Source organism: Brassica rapa, chromosome A09 (assembly GCF_000309985.2).
Source record: "Brassica rapa cultivar Chiifu-401-42 chromosome A09, CAAS_Brap_v3.01, whole genome shotgun sequence".
Taxonomy (NCBI): domain Eukaryota; kingdom Viridiplantae; phylum Streptophyta; class Magnoliopsida; order Brassicales; family Brassicaceae; genus Brassica; species Brassica rapa.
In genome coordinates, this window is record NC_024803.2 from 12,508,714 (window position 1) to 12,528,027 (window position 19,314).

The window sequence follows — 19,314 nt, forward strand, 5'->3', positions numbered from 1 at the left end:
AACTTAATGTGGAGGCCCAAGCAGCAAAACGACACAGCAGCGATAACGACCTCATCCTCTTCAGTCAGTACCTGCACACAAGACAAAGTTGATCAAGCGACAAACCAGAGTATTGCGCTGGCATCCGTAAAAGGGAAAGCATCACTGGCAACAGCTCACACAATCCCAACGGCTAATAGATTCCAAGTTCTAAATGATGAGCTGTTGCATACATCTTAACCTAGTTCCCTTTCTATATAAAAGAAAATGTAATGCATCAAAACAACTTAAGAGAGAATAATAACAAAGAAAGTTTACCTCTTCATCTATATTGTATCTCTACTTTCAGGTTTAACTTCTTTTAGGCCGGGTAGATTACCCAGATCCGAGAACCAAATCGAACCCAACCCACAAAAAAATTGTACTAAATCCGAAGTAAAACTGGCAAAATAACCAAACGAGCCAAATATTTTAGTACTTGAAAACCAAATCTGAACCAACAAAACTAGAATACTCCAATCACAATTATATATTTATATATATTAATTATTTTAAAATTTAATATTCAAAAACATTCAGATAATTTTGAAAATATATTTTTTTTTAACGCTGATTTATTAGGATATTACAATTATGATATGAGAAAGATTACATAGACGATTCGACAACCGACAATACTATCTGTCTAATGAAGACCTATGCTTAACTGTATCACCTGAACCGTCCTATGAAAATTCACGTCTGACCAGATTTACTTGCACCATGTTGAAGATCACTTGTAAGCCTTTCTTCCGTGTAGTCTGCATAATTGTTTAATAAATCGCTCTCTCCGGAACTTGAAACCTGGATTTTCTGTATTCTGCAAGAAATTGCATAGTCTCGGATTCGAACCCTAGACCTGGGTGTAGAAACCTTTAAACCTTAACCAGTAGGATATGGTGCTTCCACATTCTGAAAATACTTTAAATAACTAAAACTAAATACCCAAAAATATTCAAAACATATAACATGATCTGAATTTTTAAAAGCAATCATTATGATAATATATAGAACATATTATCATTGATTCCATGTTTACATTTTATCAACAATCTTATAATTTTCTCCTTATGAATTCTATCATAATTTTTTGTATTCTTTTTTACAAATTTTATACTATTTCAAAAAGTCAGATTCTAAAAACTTAACATGTATTCAATAGCTTCAAAAAACATTGATCAACAATAAATTCTTTCTACATATAACTTTCATTCATTACTCAGCGTAATTTAATTTCATTTAACATCTATCATCTTATCTCTTACTTATTAAAGGAGGAACATTCGTAGAAATAAACCTTGGCCTCATGTGTTTATTACATGAGTGACATTTCCTATGTGTCATCACCTAATGCACTCTCACTAGCTTTTTAAAATAACCCTTTGTGACCTAGAATAATTACAACCAAATGCCATTGGACATATACATTATACAATATGATTTATTTAGATCTCGATCGGATTTGTGACATATGCATTACAATCCGAATTGCCGAGAACAACAGGAATATGACACAGGTCTATTAGTGGTAACATACAGAAGGTAAAAAAGGAAGGCGCGACTCAATAATGCAGATGTGGAGTGAAAAAGACAACAAAAAATATTCGTATGTTAAGGAAATATAAAAAGGCAACTAATTTTGAATTTAATTTAGTTGACTAGAATCTCAGTTCGTTTCCTATACTATTCCAATAAATCCGCACAGCAACAATCAAAGTAAATTTTTGAAATTCAATATTTTGAATATAAAAGGGATGTAAATATTTTGCCTTGGACAACAATTTTAATTGATTTTACGGAAATTTTACGGAAATTTTACGGAAATAATTATGGCAAATAGCTATAATTTATCTCCGTCCGCGTCTTGCATATATAAATATAAGCATGTATAGTTACATCTCCTCATCCGTAAAGTAGTCTCCTATATTATATTTTGTTTCTTTCATATTTTATTATTATATTGCTTATGTTTCGTTTTATTTTATATTTATAATTTAGTGTATGAAAACAATAATTTATTGCCTTTGTTTCGTTTTATCTTTACTTTATAATAGACATACACAATTCTTAGCATGAAGATAATTTATTTTATATAAGTTTTTTGCTTACTCTTAAGATTCATTTCCACAAAATATACTTCAATTAAACAAAACAAATAGACAATTTTTTAAAAATCCAAACTTAATTTATAATAGAGATACACAATTTCGTTGAATCTCTTATTAGATAACATGTAATATTTCTTTCTAAAACTATTAACTTTTTAATACCTATTGATTCAAAGTGATAATTTCTTTAAATCTTTTCATCCCGCACATGGTGCGGATTATCATCTAGTAGCATACTATTATGTATCTATAAATATATAAATAAATAAAAACAATTGACACATAGTACAACATTATTTTGTTTATATTTGGAAAATCAAAAACATTGTTTTTTAGCTATTGATTTCATTTCTCAACTTGTGATGGTATATTCTTCATGGTTGTTGTGAACTTGGTTAGTTAGCAAATTCATACTTGAACTAAAACGAAAAAGTGAAAAGTCTAAATGTGAAGATGTAATATTAATCAAAGCATTTAATTTGTTAAAATAAACGAAAATTCAGATTTTGACATAATATACCTTACCACAATAATTATTTTATATAGTATAAGAAAATGAGATCGATATTTCGCATTCAAGAAAAGAATAAATTAAAATGTGAATCTTCCCATTCAGTGTATCATTGACAAAAATATTCTCCATTGATCGTTGTCCACTCACATAAATTAAAGTACATATTAAACCCACCGACAATAATTTGGCACGTGCCCAATACGATTCTTGGACTTGCAAGAGTTGGCTTTTATCTTCAAACAGAAGTGACGGTGCAGTTGTTCGTGAGTGCAATATGTTTATTGAGTTTCTTGTGTTCGAAGTTAATCAAACACACGATTCTCTTGTAGAACTTGGGGTGAACTAATTTCCCCAAAACGTAAGCATGAGATCGAACGGTGAAGTTTAACCTCATCGGCACGGGAGCAGGAGGTGCTGGTGGTTCGACGATCACGATGGGTCCTTTCTTCTTCTTGCTCTTGATTGGAATTGGTGCAGGAGGTGGTGGTGGGACTAAGGTAGAACCACTTCCGTAGAGAGGAGTCTTGTCTCCAATCATATTCACTATCACCGTTCTTTGGCTTTTCCTCGATTGGTAGAATTTTTTAATCTACAATTATAATTAAAAAAAAAGTCAAAAAGTAACAAACGAACTTTATATTTATCAAAAGCCAAACCCAAATGGACTGAATAAAATTTAGTTTTGGTATTTTAGCTATTCTTGGTATTTTTTGGTTATTTTAGATAGTTGTCTCGATAATAAAATATTATAAAAAACGAATGTGCATTTCCTGACCAATGCATGTGATACTAGCAATTATCAACCGACAATATTGATCAAAGACAAACTAAAAACTAAAAACCGAACCGAATATTTCCAGCTTGAACCGGAAAAAAGTTTGTTTAGTCAATTTTTCAAAACGGAAGAAACCAAAAAGCAATAGCTTCTAAAATCATCTGATGATAGCAACAGTTAACATTAATGAACATGAATTCAGACAAATGTTAAAAAAAAATTTAAAAGATTTTTGGACTTACAGTTCCAGAACCAATTGTGATCTGAGAGAAACTTAGATCGATCGGAGAAGAAGTAACATGAACACCAAAGAATGTGCCTGTGTTACGGTACATCATTCTCAGTGTCGCGTTCATCGTGATCATGTCGGTTCCTATACCTCCCGCATCTTGTCCAGCTTGAACCTTAAGTTGCTCAAATGTTATGCTCTGCAATTCGATTCACATATTAAACCACACAGTCCGGTTTTAGATCTAGGATCCGATCTGAGTTATTTAAATGAATATAAAGATTAATCTGACATTCACTAACCTTGACTAAGATCTTAGGCTTCTGAGGCTTAGCAGCTGCATAAAGGATCAAAGAGAAGAAAGCGAAGAGCAAGGAGAATCCAACAACGAAGGCTAAAACATAGCAACGACGAGGCAAACCTTTTTCTTCTCTGTCACCATCATGGAGCAAACCTTCTTCTTCAATCCTTGCGAACTTCCTGTCTCCAGCATGTTGTTTGCGCTTGGAGCCGTTGATCTTGGAGAAGCGGCTAGAGGAGGAGTGAGAGTGCGGAGGAGATCCCATCGGGCTGAGAACGGGGGTTGAGTGGAACGATGTTGCGGTTTTCTCTCCATCGTGCGAGTCACGCGAAGGAGATTGCACGAAGTAGGCTGGTCGACGGGGAGATCTAGTGGGCGAGGAAGCAGAGAGGCTTGTTACCTCGGAGTCTGCTGCATTGGTGTGCATCTTGAGATTCAGGAAATGGAAGGTGATGACGAAAGGGGTGAGTTATGTGCGTATTATGTACTGAATGGTTGGTTAGTCAGTCATTGAGTGGAGGCGGGGGCCACTAAGATAATTATTGCGATTGTTAATTAATATCAAGTGACCTATTAATTTTGTTTTTATCGTGAACACTTGCACAAGAGTTTGATACTTTGATATATTTTCCCTGTGGTTCGTTCGGACCACTTCAAGCGAACCAAAACATGGATAATCTGAATTGCTTTCTTCTACAACTTATCATTTCTTTTAATTTATCAGATTGGATCGGATTTTTTTGTAATGATGGATAAGCCGTCAGTTTTTATGTTGAAGTAAAGAAATTAAATTTTGGGGAAAAGATAAGTCAATTTATTTAAATTTGGAAGCAGTATTTTAAATAATAACGGTATTTTTTTTTTTTGTAAAAGTAAAATTTGGATCTAAATAGTAACAAAATGACACTGAAAAATGAACTAGTTAGATTTTGAAAGGAATCAATAATGAATGCACATGGAACTTGGCGTGTACTAATCAGTGGTTTTCTGTGTTTCTATTTCCATATCTAATTTTACATGCTAGGGGTTGTTTGAAGGACTCATGGATTATTGAAATTGATATCTCAGATTAGGAAAATTTATGTTTAGTTTTTTTTATTTATTTAAATTAATTTTAAACCTTGAACTTGACTATACACCTTGTTCATGATATCTAGAATCTAGAATGTTAAATCCATTGAAATTGATTAGCTAAACACGTTAAAAAACTTAGATGACCATGATTATCCTAGTCGACATGAGTTAACTGCTAGGAGTTTTGTGAACTTATAAAGCTTGATTTTGCATGTTTAGAATTTGAAACTCAATAGAAGTTAATCTACAGGATTCTATTATATAAGTAGGGGTGAGTACAAATGGATTTTTGGGAAGTATTCGTAATCCAATCCATTTTGTCTGAATAGTTAATTATTTGATTCGATTTGATCCATAATTTTCTGGATATTCGGTGTCCGTGTATCCGGAAAATTTTATATTTTTAAACTGGATATCTGATTCAATCATAAAATAAAAATCCAAAATGATAAAAAATAATAATATTTTATTGCAAAATAAAATAAAAATTATTTACCTTTTCAAACTTTAATAACTAAAATAAATAATTTAATAAATAAAATATTGTAAAACTTTCATAAAAGAATATATAAATTTTTAAATATATGTATATAACATATTTGATCTGATATCTCTTTCTAAAAGTATAATATTTGTGATTTGCTTCGTTTTTTACTGATATTGCATAAGTTACAAACTACTCCAAGAGAATCAAAATTTTGGGATATTTTACCTAGCCCTATACATAAGGTTTATCACTTTGGGAAAAGATCGATCTAGTTAACTTGTTTGAGTTCAATAATGGTTCTTAGTTGCACACTAGACATGTTTCTTGAGAATTTCCTACTATCTAAAGCTTTTAATTCAATTGTTTAGTAATTTTTACATTTTGTTCTTCACTTGTTTTGTAATTTGAAAATCATAATAACATTCATTTTGTTCTAACTTACTGTATCGCAGAACCGTAGTGTAACTTTGGTATTAGTGGATTCAATCTCTGCGGTTTTTATTAAAAGTTAAAACCTGATCACATCAGTATTTTATATATATATATTTTTTTTTGACATCCAGTATTTTATATAATTTAATGATTTTTATTTACATTTTCAATTATGTATACAATATCATATAGTTTGCTTTGCGTAACGCATCTTATGGTATTTATCATTTTAATGAAATATATAACTGTAAACTGTTGTCATAAAGCTTCTAATAATTATGTTAACTCTTTCTCAGAAAAGAAAAATAATTAAATGAACCTATTTGAATAAATAGTTAAATTTTATAGTTTAATTTAATAAAAATATTTTTGGATAAGTGAATTTAAATGAAAAGAAAAGTTGATAGTAATGATTTTTTCTTTTGTGAAACAAATTTCTTTTATTGTGCTAATATGAATACTTTACATGGATAGAAAACTCTAATGATATGTAAGATTTGTGTAAATGTATATTTATTGTTCTTCTAAATTTCAAAATGTTTCCAATAACACTGTCTACATATTAAATATATTTATATACAAGTATAACTGCGCATACATCGTAAACCTGTGATATGAAACCAGTGTGACAAAAAAGCAAAGAACCAAAATTACCGTGTCCTTTAAAAGAAGATGGATATGATCAATAATGGGCCACCATTTGTTATCTCTATCAGCTAATCTCTATTTTCTTCAACACAATCCTCATCATCAGCATCATCACATAAACGATGGAGGAGGCAGTTTCCAGAAATTCCATGTGTTAAAGTCCTCCTGTTTGTAAAAGTTCTATAAAAAATCCGCAAGTAAAACATTGGAGAAGAAAACAAAACATAGAAATATATAGTATACCCGTTCTGAGGAGGTTGTTGTAGCTGGGAACATTCCATTGACAAGAGCATGAAGATTTGTGTATGACCTTGTATCCACCCTACGATTCACAGCTACTTGCCCCTGCAAGATTACAATTGTTTCAGTGCCAATTTACGCGTTTGCGTTTACATTTTCAGTGTTTCCTACACAATACGTCTACAAAGCCTAAATGAAAACGCCAAACGCAAACTTACAGACTGTAAGTTGAGCAAAACACTTTGAAGTCATTGTTTAATTTGAAAGACAAAACTAACGCAAACAAGCAATAGAGAGATGGAGACCTAAGGCATAACTTGTTCCACAAAACGTTGCTAAGTAATGTGTTTAAGATTTTAAAGATGGGTACCTTGGGGTTAATAGTGAAGATCTTTCCCCGGGGGATTCCGACTTCAAGGTAGCTTATCTCATCCGTATTTCTGTTTCCAAAACCAGCATAGAATGGGTTGTGTTCAGGAGGAAACAACGCTCGTATCTCCTGTTCAAAAGAGTTAAAAAAAAAACAGTTATATAGCTGTTCACACGACATAAAGAGTTTCAAGAGATAGAAACCACACAAAGTTAACTAACCGCCAAGCAAGAAATCTTGAATTCATGAGGTGCTCTTCTAATTACTGTAGAGAAAGAAACAAATCATGAGAAAGTCAATGTTTTTTGATAATCTGAGGAGTAAACAGATTCTACCTTCACGATACAAAGAAGGAAAGACGCCATCAGGAGATATAACAACAGGCCCATCCGGCAATGCTTTCCCATCCTGGCATTTGCTAGCTTTATGATTAACAAAGTTGGCTAGATTCTTGATTTTTATGAATGCGTTTTTTGTCTGGTACCTGCTTGAGATTAACTAGAAACTGTCTTGTGATTGAGGCCTGAGAAATCGCTCGTGCACTTAAAAACATCAACTGATATCCGTTTTCCTGTGGAAATGTTAAGGCAGAGAAAATGAATCTTTTGCTTCCATTTGTAACAGTAAGAACCAGAAAAGCACGTAGAACATACCTTAACAGCAGAAAACAAGTGTGTAACACCTGTTTGCGACCAATCTATTCCAACCAAAGGCATAAACTGGCCTAAGACATCCGATCTATCAAACATAGAGAAAATTAGGAAAAGACCTAGAAACATAATAGAAAACCAAAGGTGAATCCTCTACCTTGTGATGGTACCATCTACATCTGAGATAACTATCCGAGCATTCCATTTCCATAAGTAAATCCTCGCGTCTACCTGTCAAATTAATGAGTTTGTGAACACCAAGTGGGAACTCTTCATAGTTACATGTCGTAGTAAAAAGGATAAAATACCCACAATATTGGTGGAGAAAGTGAAATTCACAGTATTCATCCCTTCTTTCAGGTCTAGAGAAGCCAATTGTTCAGAAGTTGGAGCTAATGCCCTGACCATCTTTTTAACTGGTCTTGGCAGCGGCTTCTCTTGTTGTTTCTCCTCAGGTTCACCAGCGTCTTTAGAAGAGACTTCAGTATCGTTCTTTGATTTTCTCGAAGAGAAAGGCCAAAGATTCCAGCTTCCCCCCTCCGGAGTTGATGCATCACCAGGTTTCTCATTCTGGTCAACAGCTATCATCCCCTTAGGCTCATATACTTGGGCAGTCCCAAATGAAACCACTCCTAAGATAATAGGAGCTGCTGCTTCCCATGGAAAATAGCAGCCACCAATCTTCAATATTAGCTTATCATTCTCCAACACTGATGGGCCCAAAGAAGCAAAGGTTTCCATATCCAGTTTTTCTGACTTGAAGGCTTGAGAAGCCGCTTCTGCTCCCATTCCTTCACGTAATAAGTGCTTGCAGAAAGAGAGCTCGACTGAGAATGGAGCAAACGTTAAAGACTATAGCATCCCACATCATATCTAAGGAGTTTATAAAAGTAAAGTAAGTAATATTCCCTTACCCACATCAGGATTAGCGATAACATGTGTGAACGCCTTAAAGTTTGGGCTACTCTCAGCAACGCTTTCTGCATCTAAACCTCTCGAGGACGACTCATCTTCTCTCAAATCCCACTTGGAAGTATTGGAACATGGGTCAAATGACTGGCTCATAGGCTGACAAGGACTGGCATCCATATCATCATTGTCGTGAAGCCGCATAATCGGTAATGATTCAACCAACCGCTCAACCTCTTCTCCAGAGACATCATTTTTCCTCTCTATATCAACCGCCTCTGACAAGACCTTTGAGTCCTCTTTCCCATCAACTTTTACTGTATGAGGAGAATTCGACCCTCCAGAACTACTCTCAGCAGGTTTACAATCGTCAAGATCGCTAAATGAAAATTGTTCCTCTTTCATCTCCGGTTGCAGGACGCTTGTTGACTGAGACTTCTCAAAATCATCTCCAGTGGTGATTTTACTCTCATCTTGAACAAGAGAGCCAGTACTGCTCCCTTCTTGAGAAGTGCCAATGCTCCATAAATCAACTTGGTCAGCAGCTACACTCTCCACAGATTCAGGAACACTTAACATTTCTTGCTTAGAATCCTGATGCAGATACAATCCATACAATGACATCAGTCCCATTCACACCATTACCAACAAAACGAGATTCAATAAAGGACTAACCTGTACTAACGGCTCGGCTGATTCCACACAGACGTCTACTTCCCCACTCCCTTCACTAGCAATAGAGAACACAGTACTAGTAGAACCATTATCAACAAGAATAGCATTCTCTTCACAATAATCATCCACATTGTTACTCTCACGAAAGTCCTGCTCTTTCTCATCCAAATACCGCAACGTAGGAGAGGCAACAAGAGGAGTCTCCAATATCAAATCACTATCCACCATCTTCTCCTCGCTTCCAACAACACCATCCTCCACCTTGCTCTCCCTAACCGATCTACCACCAAACACAAACCCTAGAATCCCAGGCTTACTAGGACAATCATAGTTACAGCTCTTAGACTTCAACGGCAACTTAACCTTATCATCATCATCACCATCACCTTCGTCGCCGGAAGATAAATTGTAAACCTCGGCGGTCTCGGAGTCTCCGATGACGTCATCGGATTCTCGGAGGAAATAGGCTTGGCCTGTGTGGGCCAAGAACATGTTGAAAGGCGAATCGAGGCCATTGACCTCGATCTTGATGAGGTTGCGCTTGTTCTTCAAAGCCCCTTGGAATTTGCCGAATCGGACGTACCAGGGGGAGGATTTGAAGGAGCCGTCGGGCTGCTGGACGACGATGATGTCGATCGCGCCGCCGAAGGGGTGGAACGGACCTGAGACCGTGCCTACGCCTCGGTAGATGTAGCTCCCGATCCTACCCACGGCGTTCATTTTCTGTGAATTGAGAAAAGTCAATTCGATGGATGATCAACCAACCATCGTCTTGCGGAGAAAGAAACGAAATTCAAATGAAGAAAGAAGAAAATGGCTAAAGGAAGAAGAGGTTGACGGGGCAAAAGGTGGGCTTATTTCGTCGTTTCCTCGTGATCCACTTTTTCTCGTTTTCAATTTTCGTCTACGCTTTGAATAATCTTTTTTAAAATAATCATTATTTTTTAAAATTGTTTAGAAGTTACAAACTTACAAATGTTCACCAAATATCAATTTCTATTGTTTTAATATGTTTTTTTTTTAACTTTCCATTTTATTCAAATAATAAACCAGAGTTTACAAAGAAACCAGAAATCATTATTTACAAGCATTCTAAGCAATCAAAACTTCACTCTCCACTCTCTAGAAAATAGAAAACCACACAGCCAGAACCAAGTCTTCTCCGTGAGCTAGCGTTTGAGCCCGAGCTAGCAGATCCAGCCTTAGCCTAATGATTTGCTTAATCTCAGCAATAATGGCCTCAGGTGGACGAGCAACATCAGTATGTACTCTTGAGTTTCTCTCCTTCCAAATGAGATAAAGGCAAGCTTGGTGAAGCAACCTTACAATCAACTTAACATTCTTTTTCCTCGATGGATTCTTCAACCATCTTAATCCATCTTCGAAAAGGCTTGGAGGTACCAACTGCAGTCTAGAAGTGAAGAAAGACCACACCTGTCTACTGAAGTCACAGTCAAAGAACAAGTGTTGTCTATTTTCATTGTGACAAAGCACACAAGTCGCCAGCACTGCTAGTCCCCAACTGATGAGTCTATGGGTCCGAATGGTGATCGCAGTTTTGATAATATAAGCGGTGCGGAATTAAAGTGCGGTGCGGTCCAACTGCGGTTCATGCGGTTTGCAGGACAAGTGCGGATTTCATTAAAAAAATAGTGCGGTTTTGATAAAAAAAAGTAGTGCGGTTTTGAAAGAAAATAATAATATAAAATAAATGTAGTAATACACCTATAAATTAATTTCTTTTGTTAGTAATAATGGACATGATTATTTTTGCATTATTTATTCATTTAAATAATAAAAATGTTTATACGCCATCCGTTTCATAATAAAATGTCACTTTGATATTTTCTACACAAATTAAGAAATTGAAATTTATTTAAGTTCTTATTAATTACACATACTCAACCAACAATATTTGAGATAAATAAAATTATTTAAAAATTAATGCATTTGTAATTGATATTAAACTGAAAGTTTCACTGAAATCCTAAAATGACACTCTTTTCGTAACAAGAATAAAATTTTAAAATGATACTTAATATGAAACATGAGGAGTAAAATTAAATATGTTAATATTAATATAGGTGATGTAATTTGTGTGTTTCTGATGAAAATATTGAATTATTTGACACATTTAAAGCAATCATTATGATAGTTATTAACGACTTAAATTAATTACGTTAGTTATTTGCTAAAATATATGACAAACAGATTATTATTTTAATATTAAAAGTAAATTGTAACATACTAATTTTTATCTTTTATTGGACAAAAAGCTATTTTCTTTTAATTTATTTGAGAAATAAAAGAACTATTCACTGCGTAATCATGTGAACCGCTGGTTATTAACAGATGTGCGTATTTCAAGTGCGTTATGTTGTTTAATGAGCATTTTTTTCTATTCGCGGTTTTGACTTTTCAGTATTGAAAAACCGCACACCTTTATCATTTATTTGTGATTGGTGAAACATAAGCGGATTTGTAAAAGAAATACGCGATTTGTGTGTCACCATTCACACACTATCTCTTGTCACCTTCCTATCTCTTGCTGCCACCCACGATAAGAATGCATGCTTCAGAATATGGCTTGAGAACCAAACCACTTCATGCCAAAATATCTCCAACGTACAACGAAATAGAGTCCTCCATGTCTCACTAGTGGAGAATTAATGTCTCTGAACCATTCTGACCATTAGTGACCCAGACATAAGTATCATCAACCTCTGAACTCAAGATAGGTTGAGCGTCAGGCATACTATCTCTAAGCAATGTGATGATTGGGTTCCTGCTTCTACTTTGAGCAAAACACCACCCATCGCCTGTTAGAGCATCTGCCACCGCTGCGTTAATGCTCAAGCCAGTAACAACTGGCCCTCTCTCCCCTATTAGCTCAATAAGAGGTCCAATCATCCATCCAAAAACTCACTGTAATCCCCGAGCCAACTTGACACTTTATAAAGGGCCTAGCTTTGATTCTCAACTTGCATAAAGACCTCCATATCCAACTACCCCTCATGTTCGGAACCAACATCCAAAAATTCTCTCTACCTATCAAATTTCTTCTCACCCAAGAAACCCACAAAGATCCTTCTGCCGCAAATAGAAGCCAAATTAACTTTAAACCGAGAACAACATTCCAATCTGCTAATCTCTTTAACCCCAATTCTCCTGCCTCTTTAGGAGTACACACTGATTCTCATGCTACCTTAGCCCCTCTAGCTAAATTTGGAGCCCCATTCCAAAAAAAGGCTCCACACATTCTCTCCAAAATCCTTACACACTCGTTAGGGATAATGTTAACATTATTTACTACTTTATTAGTATATAGACTATATCAATCAAACTTTAGTAGTTTTTTTTTACCAAAAAAAAAAAGAAAACTTAGTTTTATTTTATTCAATTGCTATATTTATAAATGTTTTCATGTTTTAAACATATCAATGTTGACACTTGGATTAGTTCATATAACATAGTACGTAAAGTTAACTAATCTCATTAATTTCTGGCATAGTAACTTTAGGAAACTTTGATACTTTAGATTGTGGAGAGTTTGGATAATTTTCACACAGAGATTATTTTTTTTATTAAACTTGATACTTATAAATATTTTCATTAATTCATATACATTTTAGTAATTCAAATAGTGTTTACCAAGTTTTTCAATTTACCTTACATGTATTGCCAAATGTTCTTTTTTTTTTAAACGAGTGTTGCTGAAATGTTTCGATCTTGACTTATTATGGCCTGCGGCCCTGCGCCATGATCTGCACAGTCCATCAGTCTGCTCTCCGTTCTAGACAGCACCCTGATAACTCTCTTGGTGCCTCCATGCTTCGTACGGCCATGGAGTCTAGCTTCAAAGAGTTTTCAATCGCATGGATATTATTATTATTAATTTTTTTTTGGAATTACCAAGGGTTCGGCCTAAGCCCTAATCCCCTCAGGTTTGAAATCACAACATGTAATATTAGTTTCGTCCCACCGGTCACTCGAACCGAAGATCTCTTATAAATTATCATAGTCAAGTTATGTTTACCCTATTAATAAGATGCACAAGTTAGCATTTCAAAACTTCATCTCTCAAGTCTTCTAACAATTTACCGTTGTTGAAACACTCAAATCACCTTATTGGCGAAAAGCCATGACCGAAGAGATTATTTTTCGAATTAAAAATCACACTTGGAATCTCACTAACATTTCTCGTTCTTTCAATATTGTAGGTTGCCGCTGGATTTTTACCATCACACACAGAGCGGATGCTTCTATCGAATAATACAAGACTCGTTCGGTCACCAAAGATTACACTCGAGTACCGGGGACTGATTACCAAAACACATTAAGCCATCTTGTCGAGTTTGCTACCATACACATTGTATTTAGTATCACCATACAATGGTCTATGAGACAGTTAGATGTCCCAACGGCATTCATGCAAGGCCATTTACCGGATGAGGTCTACGTGGCTCAACCGCCATGATTCTGTTAAGATTGATGCCTATATACTCTGTAATCAACCTCAACGTCTTACTGGTATTTAAAGCTTCAGCTTCTTCTAACAGCAAACCCTTCCCAATCAGAGTCTAACAGCAAACTCCACGCCAGCATTATCTCACTTCCTCCTTTGACCAGAGCATGACCAAGCGTATCAGATTCAGTTACACCGACAATCTAACAACAGTTTGTAAGCTTCGAAGGACCATTTATAGACTTACAAAAGTTCCATGGGCATGATACAATGAGCTCTATACATTCTAGCTCATAGTGGGGTTCACAAACTCTCTTGCGGATACATCTTTAGTTATCTACAACAAATACAACATACTCTTAATCTCTTATGCATTGTTGTTTTACGTAGACGATATCATCACAGGAAACCCACATAAACCGGTTTGTCGACACCCTTTCTCAATGTTTTTGACTAAAAGATTTAGGCGACTGTCATATTTTCTTGGCATTGAAGTTACTCATACAAGTCATGGATTACATTTATTCGTTACATAGCAGATTCTATAAGAGCGGACACACATGACAAATACAAAGCCAATCACAAGCCGACATGCCTAATCACGATTCTTTTCACTCCATTGGCAATCCTACAGAATACTGAGCCTTTGTACGAAGCTTACAATACTTTATTACTAACTCGTCCATACATTTCCTACACCGTCAATAAGCTCTTTTAGTCTATGACAGACCCACGACGTACCATTGGACTGCAGCCAAACGACTTCTCTGATATCTTGTTGGGACAATGACCCATGAAATATACTTCTCAGTTACGGACTACCCATTATTCATGCCTTCAGGAAACTGAAGTTGCTGTTATGGAAACTCTAGTAAAGAAATACATGCAGCTGTTGATACCGTGAACAGGGAAAGCAGCAGTGGATGTAAAAACATTGAAGGTAATCGCTGTAAAAGCTATCACAGATTGTTTCTCAAATACAAGTGGCTAAAGAAGAAGAGTCTTAACTCTCAGGAAAACTAGAGGAAGTGAATAGAGAGAGAGAGGTGTGGAGCCTGAGAAAAGCCCAACGAGGTCAAGCACTGAAGGAAGAATGGATTTGGCAACAACATTGGAGGAGGTACTAATAACTTTAAATAATCCGACTCCTGGACCAAAGAAGAAGCTTTCTCTGTCTCCCAAGTGAATACCTTTTTCTATTCTACAGAATATTTTGGTTTTGTTTCCTGCTGTTTTTCTTACGCCAACAACATTACAGTGAGATGAGTCTGGCAATTACTGTTCCATGCATGAAGTTTTTTTTAATTTACTTGTAGGAAATAAAGGCATTGACACACTCTTGCAAGTTCAGACAACATAGAAATCTATTTCAAAGCAAAAGTATTAATATTATTAAACCAAACACCAATTGAACCAGAAACATACGACGATACTTAGAAGAGACCTTTATTGTCTAGGGACTAGTTCTTAAACATTGCATTTTAATAATCCAGCTCTCAAACCCTTTGAAGGAGACATAAATTGAGCCTGAGTCAAAGGGGTCTGCTAGTACCATTTCTTCTTGTGTTCACAGCTTTGAAGGCTTGGGGAAAATGTCAGGGGTGAACTTCTGCGCCGCACTGAGACTACCCTTGATCTTCATCGCACCCCTGCACCAAAAAAACATTCAACATTCATAGAGACTCAGAGATCAACTTCTTGTACTAAATCGAAGAAAACAGAAGCTTGTGTTTGTTGTTGCTAATGGTGAATTTGGGTTCAGACACAAGAAAAACACTTGTAATAAAGAACAAACCTAATGAAAGCAATCTGAGGATTCATCTTGCCGGTAGCAACTTTGACAAAGTCATCATCTTTGAAGGAGAAAGTAGCATCAACTTTCCCTCCTTCGTATTTTCCTTTAAATCATTTCGCATAATCAACAATCAATCAAATTGATTTAACGGAATCCAAATACGAAATTCGAATACCCAATTGACATAATCAACGAGAGAGCTAACCTTTGGTGACTTCTCCTTTCTTCAGATCAACGATGTAGGTAACCTCTTCAAACCCCAATTTCTGATAATTCAAACAAAAAACGGAAAAAAAATTAACAAAAAATTAAAAAGAACACAAATCGAGTGTAGGAATGGGGGGGAACCTTGGGAGCGACGTTGATCTGATAAACGAGACCAATCTTCTCTGTGAGCTCTTTACCGGCGTCGGTGGAGAGATGCTGCTTCATCAAATCCATGATCGCATCGGATTTTAGCTGTGTTGTCGCCATTTTTTTTCTCTTTTTTGCGGTTGGAGAGAGATTCGGACAAGGTGTGGATTTTAAAGAAGGGAGGTTCGGTTTCGTATCGGACAAAGGAGATGATGACGTGATCGATAAGTATGGGAAGATTGAGATAGCCCTGGCACGCTTCCCTATTCGGCTATTCACGGATACATTTCTATTTTTATTTTCGGAGAATTCGGAGAGACTAATCTTGCCTTTTTCTCCTAATACAGTAATTAAGAAAAAAAATGCAAACTCAACTACTGTTCTCTGATGAATCTCTGTACAAATGTATTTGTTTCTGGTAAAAATCTCTACAAATATTATATGGAGGAATAGGAATATGTATCAAATAAACGAATGAATGCGAAAGATACGTAATTTAGTAAATATTCCATGGTTATGAGTGCTAGGGTAAAATAACATAAGATTTTTCGTGATACTATAGAAACTAACATATTTTTTCTTAAAGTTTTTTTTTTCTTTTTTTGAACATTTTTTTTAAGTTGTGCATTATCATATTCCTTATGTATTAATCATGGAACAGTTCAACATGTTTTCGTAAGCATGTGTCATCATTAAAATGATTCTTAGAATTCTTATAAAAATAAGTTGGTCCATATTTCGAACAGTTTTCAACCCACAAGCTGTTACAAACTTTCATGAGGGATGGGAAAAGATTAGGAAGTTACCCACCCTGCCTCCATCTGGAATCGGAGCAGGGACCCTCGCAGCCTGGATCTGTTGGTCTCTATGGCGCTCAAGAAACCACCTCATCTTCGAAAAAAGAACCTTCACACATGAAGAAACGATCCAGCAAGCTATCTCCGTAGCCAGAGAATGAATATTGGCTCAACCACCCCCTATTCAGAAACCACTGATGCCTTTGATCAGAATCGAACCGTACCCTAGATGCCCCAGATTGATCTCGATTTTCACGGATGCAGCGTGGAACTCATCGACTGGTGAAGCATGGCTTGGTTGGATCATTGATGATTCGGTCTCGACTTCCCAGCATGCAACGAAGGCGACTCTCGTCTCCTTGCCCCTTATGGCAGAAACCTTGGCTGTTCACTCAGCCATAACCTTTTCTGTCTCTCGCGGATTGGACTCCATCTCAATACTTTCAGATTTTCAAACCCTCATGAATACAATCAACAAGAAGGAATTGAAGTTGGAGATCTTTGGAGTACTCAATGACGTTTACTATCTAGCTACCGCATTTAAGTCTATTGCTTTCAAGTTCATCCCACGATCGGAAAATGTAAGGGCCGATACTATGGTTAAACAAGCCCTTTGGGCCTCGAACCTACCTTAGCTTTCTTAATGAAAATGCAGTTTAAAAAAAAGTCCATATAAATATATATTATATTTTTTATTAAATTAATTATCAAATTGATTAGTAGTGTACAAAATAATATTCTCAATTTTTTTTCCTTAAATAAAAACTACGGAATTACCTAATATGATTAACATATAAGTATGTGACAACAAATTGATAATCCGCGCGCATGTGCGGAATGACTTTTTTATACTAATGTTTGTTCATTAAATGGTTTTAACGTTTTGCAACACTACAATCTTTATCAATTGTAAAATAGCGAATACAAATATTGGTCTCTTAGATGTATCATCGTTATTGAATAGTTAATGTATTACAACTCATTTTACTTATTTTTAAGATTTCATATGCACAAAAAAATAAGTTTTGCGGCTGACATAAATAAAAAAACACATAGGCAATATCGATTGTAAAATGACGTAAAGAGAAAGTTTTCTGCTCTCGATTTGTTTACTATTGATTCTCCATAAGTGAATTCATTTTCTACTTCTATAAAATTGTGCTTTCATTATTGTTTATGTTTCACTTATATAAGTTTTGTTTCTTTTTTAGTTTCTTTTGTGAATTCAGTGAATTACATATGTGTCAATTTAAAAAGATTGACATCTTTAAAAATTAGTTCAACTCGAGATATATATCTAAAAATCAAAATTTTGAAGAAAATCACCGGCAAAATCTATTCATATGTTAGTGTTCAAATCTAATTTATCAAGCTTTAATATAATATAAGTTCATACTCGAAATATAAATGTATGTCTAGTATATATTCACTAGTTCGGTCTAAAATTCATCTAATTCTAGAACAACAAAACAAATTACTTATTTTATTAACCTACGCTTTTGAGGTTTAGTTAATTAAGAGTGTATCAACAAAAAAATAATATAATAATTTACCATTCTAATATATGTAAACTATGTACAAAATAAGAACTGTTTGATTTATTAAATGATAAACTAGAAAACTTATATTAAATAGTTTAAATCCCTAATTTTTATAATTATAATAGCTAGATAAGATATTAAGGATAAACAAATATTAAACAAATGATCAAATCTCTCATCCTTCGAACAAACTCAAAAGAAGGTGATTGGAATCTTGTTATGATATTTCATTAAAAGATTTTTAGGAATAAAAATCAAGACTAAAATATTTAATCTGAATGAAATAATATATAGTGCTTCCAATATTAAAAATCACTTCGATTTCAAGAATTGTATTTATGGGATTGTCAAGATCAAATAACATATTAGAAACCACCTATTTTAAATTTGTATACATAAAAATATATACATTAGAGTAAGCACATAAATAAAAATAAATACAATTTGTTAATTTACAATCATGTTTTTGGTAAATAAATCAAAACAATCATTTTATTTACTTTATACGGTATATAGTTAAACTTTAGTGATATTGGCATAGATATATATAGTATATTTTAATATACATATTTATTATTGACATTTTCTACTCATATAATTTTATTAACATTTGAATATTTGTTATAAAAAAAAATTAAATTGTTAGTCACAAAACTTTTAATGTGAGATTTATCAATACAAATTTCAAAATTAAAATATTAAGATCTCAATAATATTTCAATGCAAATTTTGAAATTATATATTTTTTATATAGTACATAATTTAATTTAAATGTTATTAATATATATATATATATATCTAGGGAAAATTTCATGTTTACCACTTTCATGGTACTACTTTCATCTTTACCACCACTAAAATCACATTTTCAAAAATACATTTTTCATTAAGTGGTAAAAGACTCTTATATCTTTGTTCTCTATATATATAAT

The 19,314-nt window shown here is 34.4% G+C and overlaps 4 protein-coding genes across 5 annotated transcripts; all 4 read right to left on the reverse strand.

Annotated features, from left to right (window-relative positions):
• Positions 1 to 2,682: 2,682 nt before the first annotated feature.
• Positions 2,683 to 5,331, reverse strand: LOC103839276. Its single transcript, XM_009115784.3, has 3 exons — positions 3,947 to 5,331; positions 3,658 to 3,843; positions 2,683 to 3,229 (listed from the first exon to the last, which is right to left on the reverse strand). Exons 1-3 carry the CDS (start codon positions 4,370 to 4,372, stop codon positions 2,876 to 2,878), a joined length of 966 nt encoding a protein of 321 aa, XP_009114032.1. The 5' UTR covers positions 4,373 to 5,331; the 3' UTR covers positions 2,683 to 2,875.
• Positions 5,332 to 6,432: 1,101 nt separating this feature from the next.
• Positions 6,433 to 10,366, reverse strand: LOC103839275 (phosphatidate phosphatase PAH2). The gene is made up of 11 exons (XM_009115783.3): positions 9,431 to 10,366; positions 8,761 to 9,349; positions 8,159 to 8,673; positions 8,004 to 8,077; positions 7,850 to 7,934; positions 7,681 to 7,767; positions 7,532 to 7,604; positions 7,418 to 7,461; positions 7,197 to 7,325; positions 6,830 to 6,931; positions 6,433 to 6,751 (listed from the first exon to the last, which is right to left on the reverse strand). Exons 1-11 carry the CDS (start codon positions 10,148 to 10,150, stop codon positions 6,698 to 6,700), a joined length of 2,472 nt encoding a protein of 823 aa, XP_009114031.1. The 5' UTR covers positions 10,151 to 10,366; the 3' UTR covers positions 6,433 to 6,697.
• Positions 10,367 to 10,452: 86 nt separating this feature from the next.
• LOC108869648 lies at positions 10,453 to 11,011 on the reverse strand (the record flags this gene model as incomplete). Its single annotated transcript, XM_033278309.1, has 1 exon — positions 10,453 to 11,011. A coding segment is annotated over one exon (459 nt), but the record flags the coding sequence as incomplete, so codon positions are not given.
• A 4,170-nt stretch (positions 11,012 to 15,181) lies between these two features.
• On the reverse strand, positions 15,182 to 16,354 carry LOC103839274 (non-specific lipid-transfer protein-like 1). Of its 2 annotated transcripts, none has more exons than XM_033280682.1 (4): positions 16,039 to 16,354; positions 15,896 to 15,956; positions 15,644 to 15,793; positions 15,182 to 15,586 (listed from the first exon to the last, which is right to left on the reverse strand). In XM_033280682.1, exons 1-3 carry the CDS (start codon positions 16,162 to 16,164, stop codon positions 15,654 to 15,656), a joined length of 327 nt encoding a protein of 108 aa, XP_033136573.1. In that variant the 5' UTR covers positions 16,165 to 16,354; the 3' UTR covers positions 15,182 to 15,586; positions 15,644 to 15,653. The 2 variants fall into 2 exon arrangements, with proteins under 2 accessions (XP_033136573.1, XP_009114029.1); XM_009115781.3 differs by having other exon boundaries at positions 15,239 to 15,544; positions 15,691 to 15,793; positions 16,039 to 16,342.
• Between the last annotated feature and the right edge of the window lie 2,960 nt (positions 16,355 to 19,314).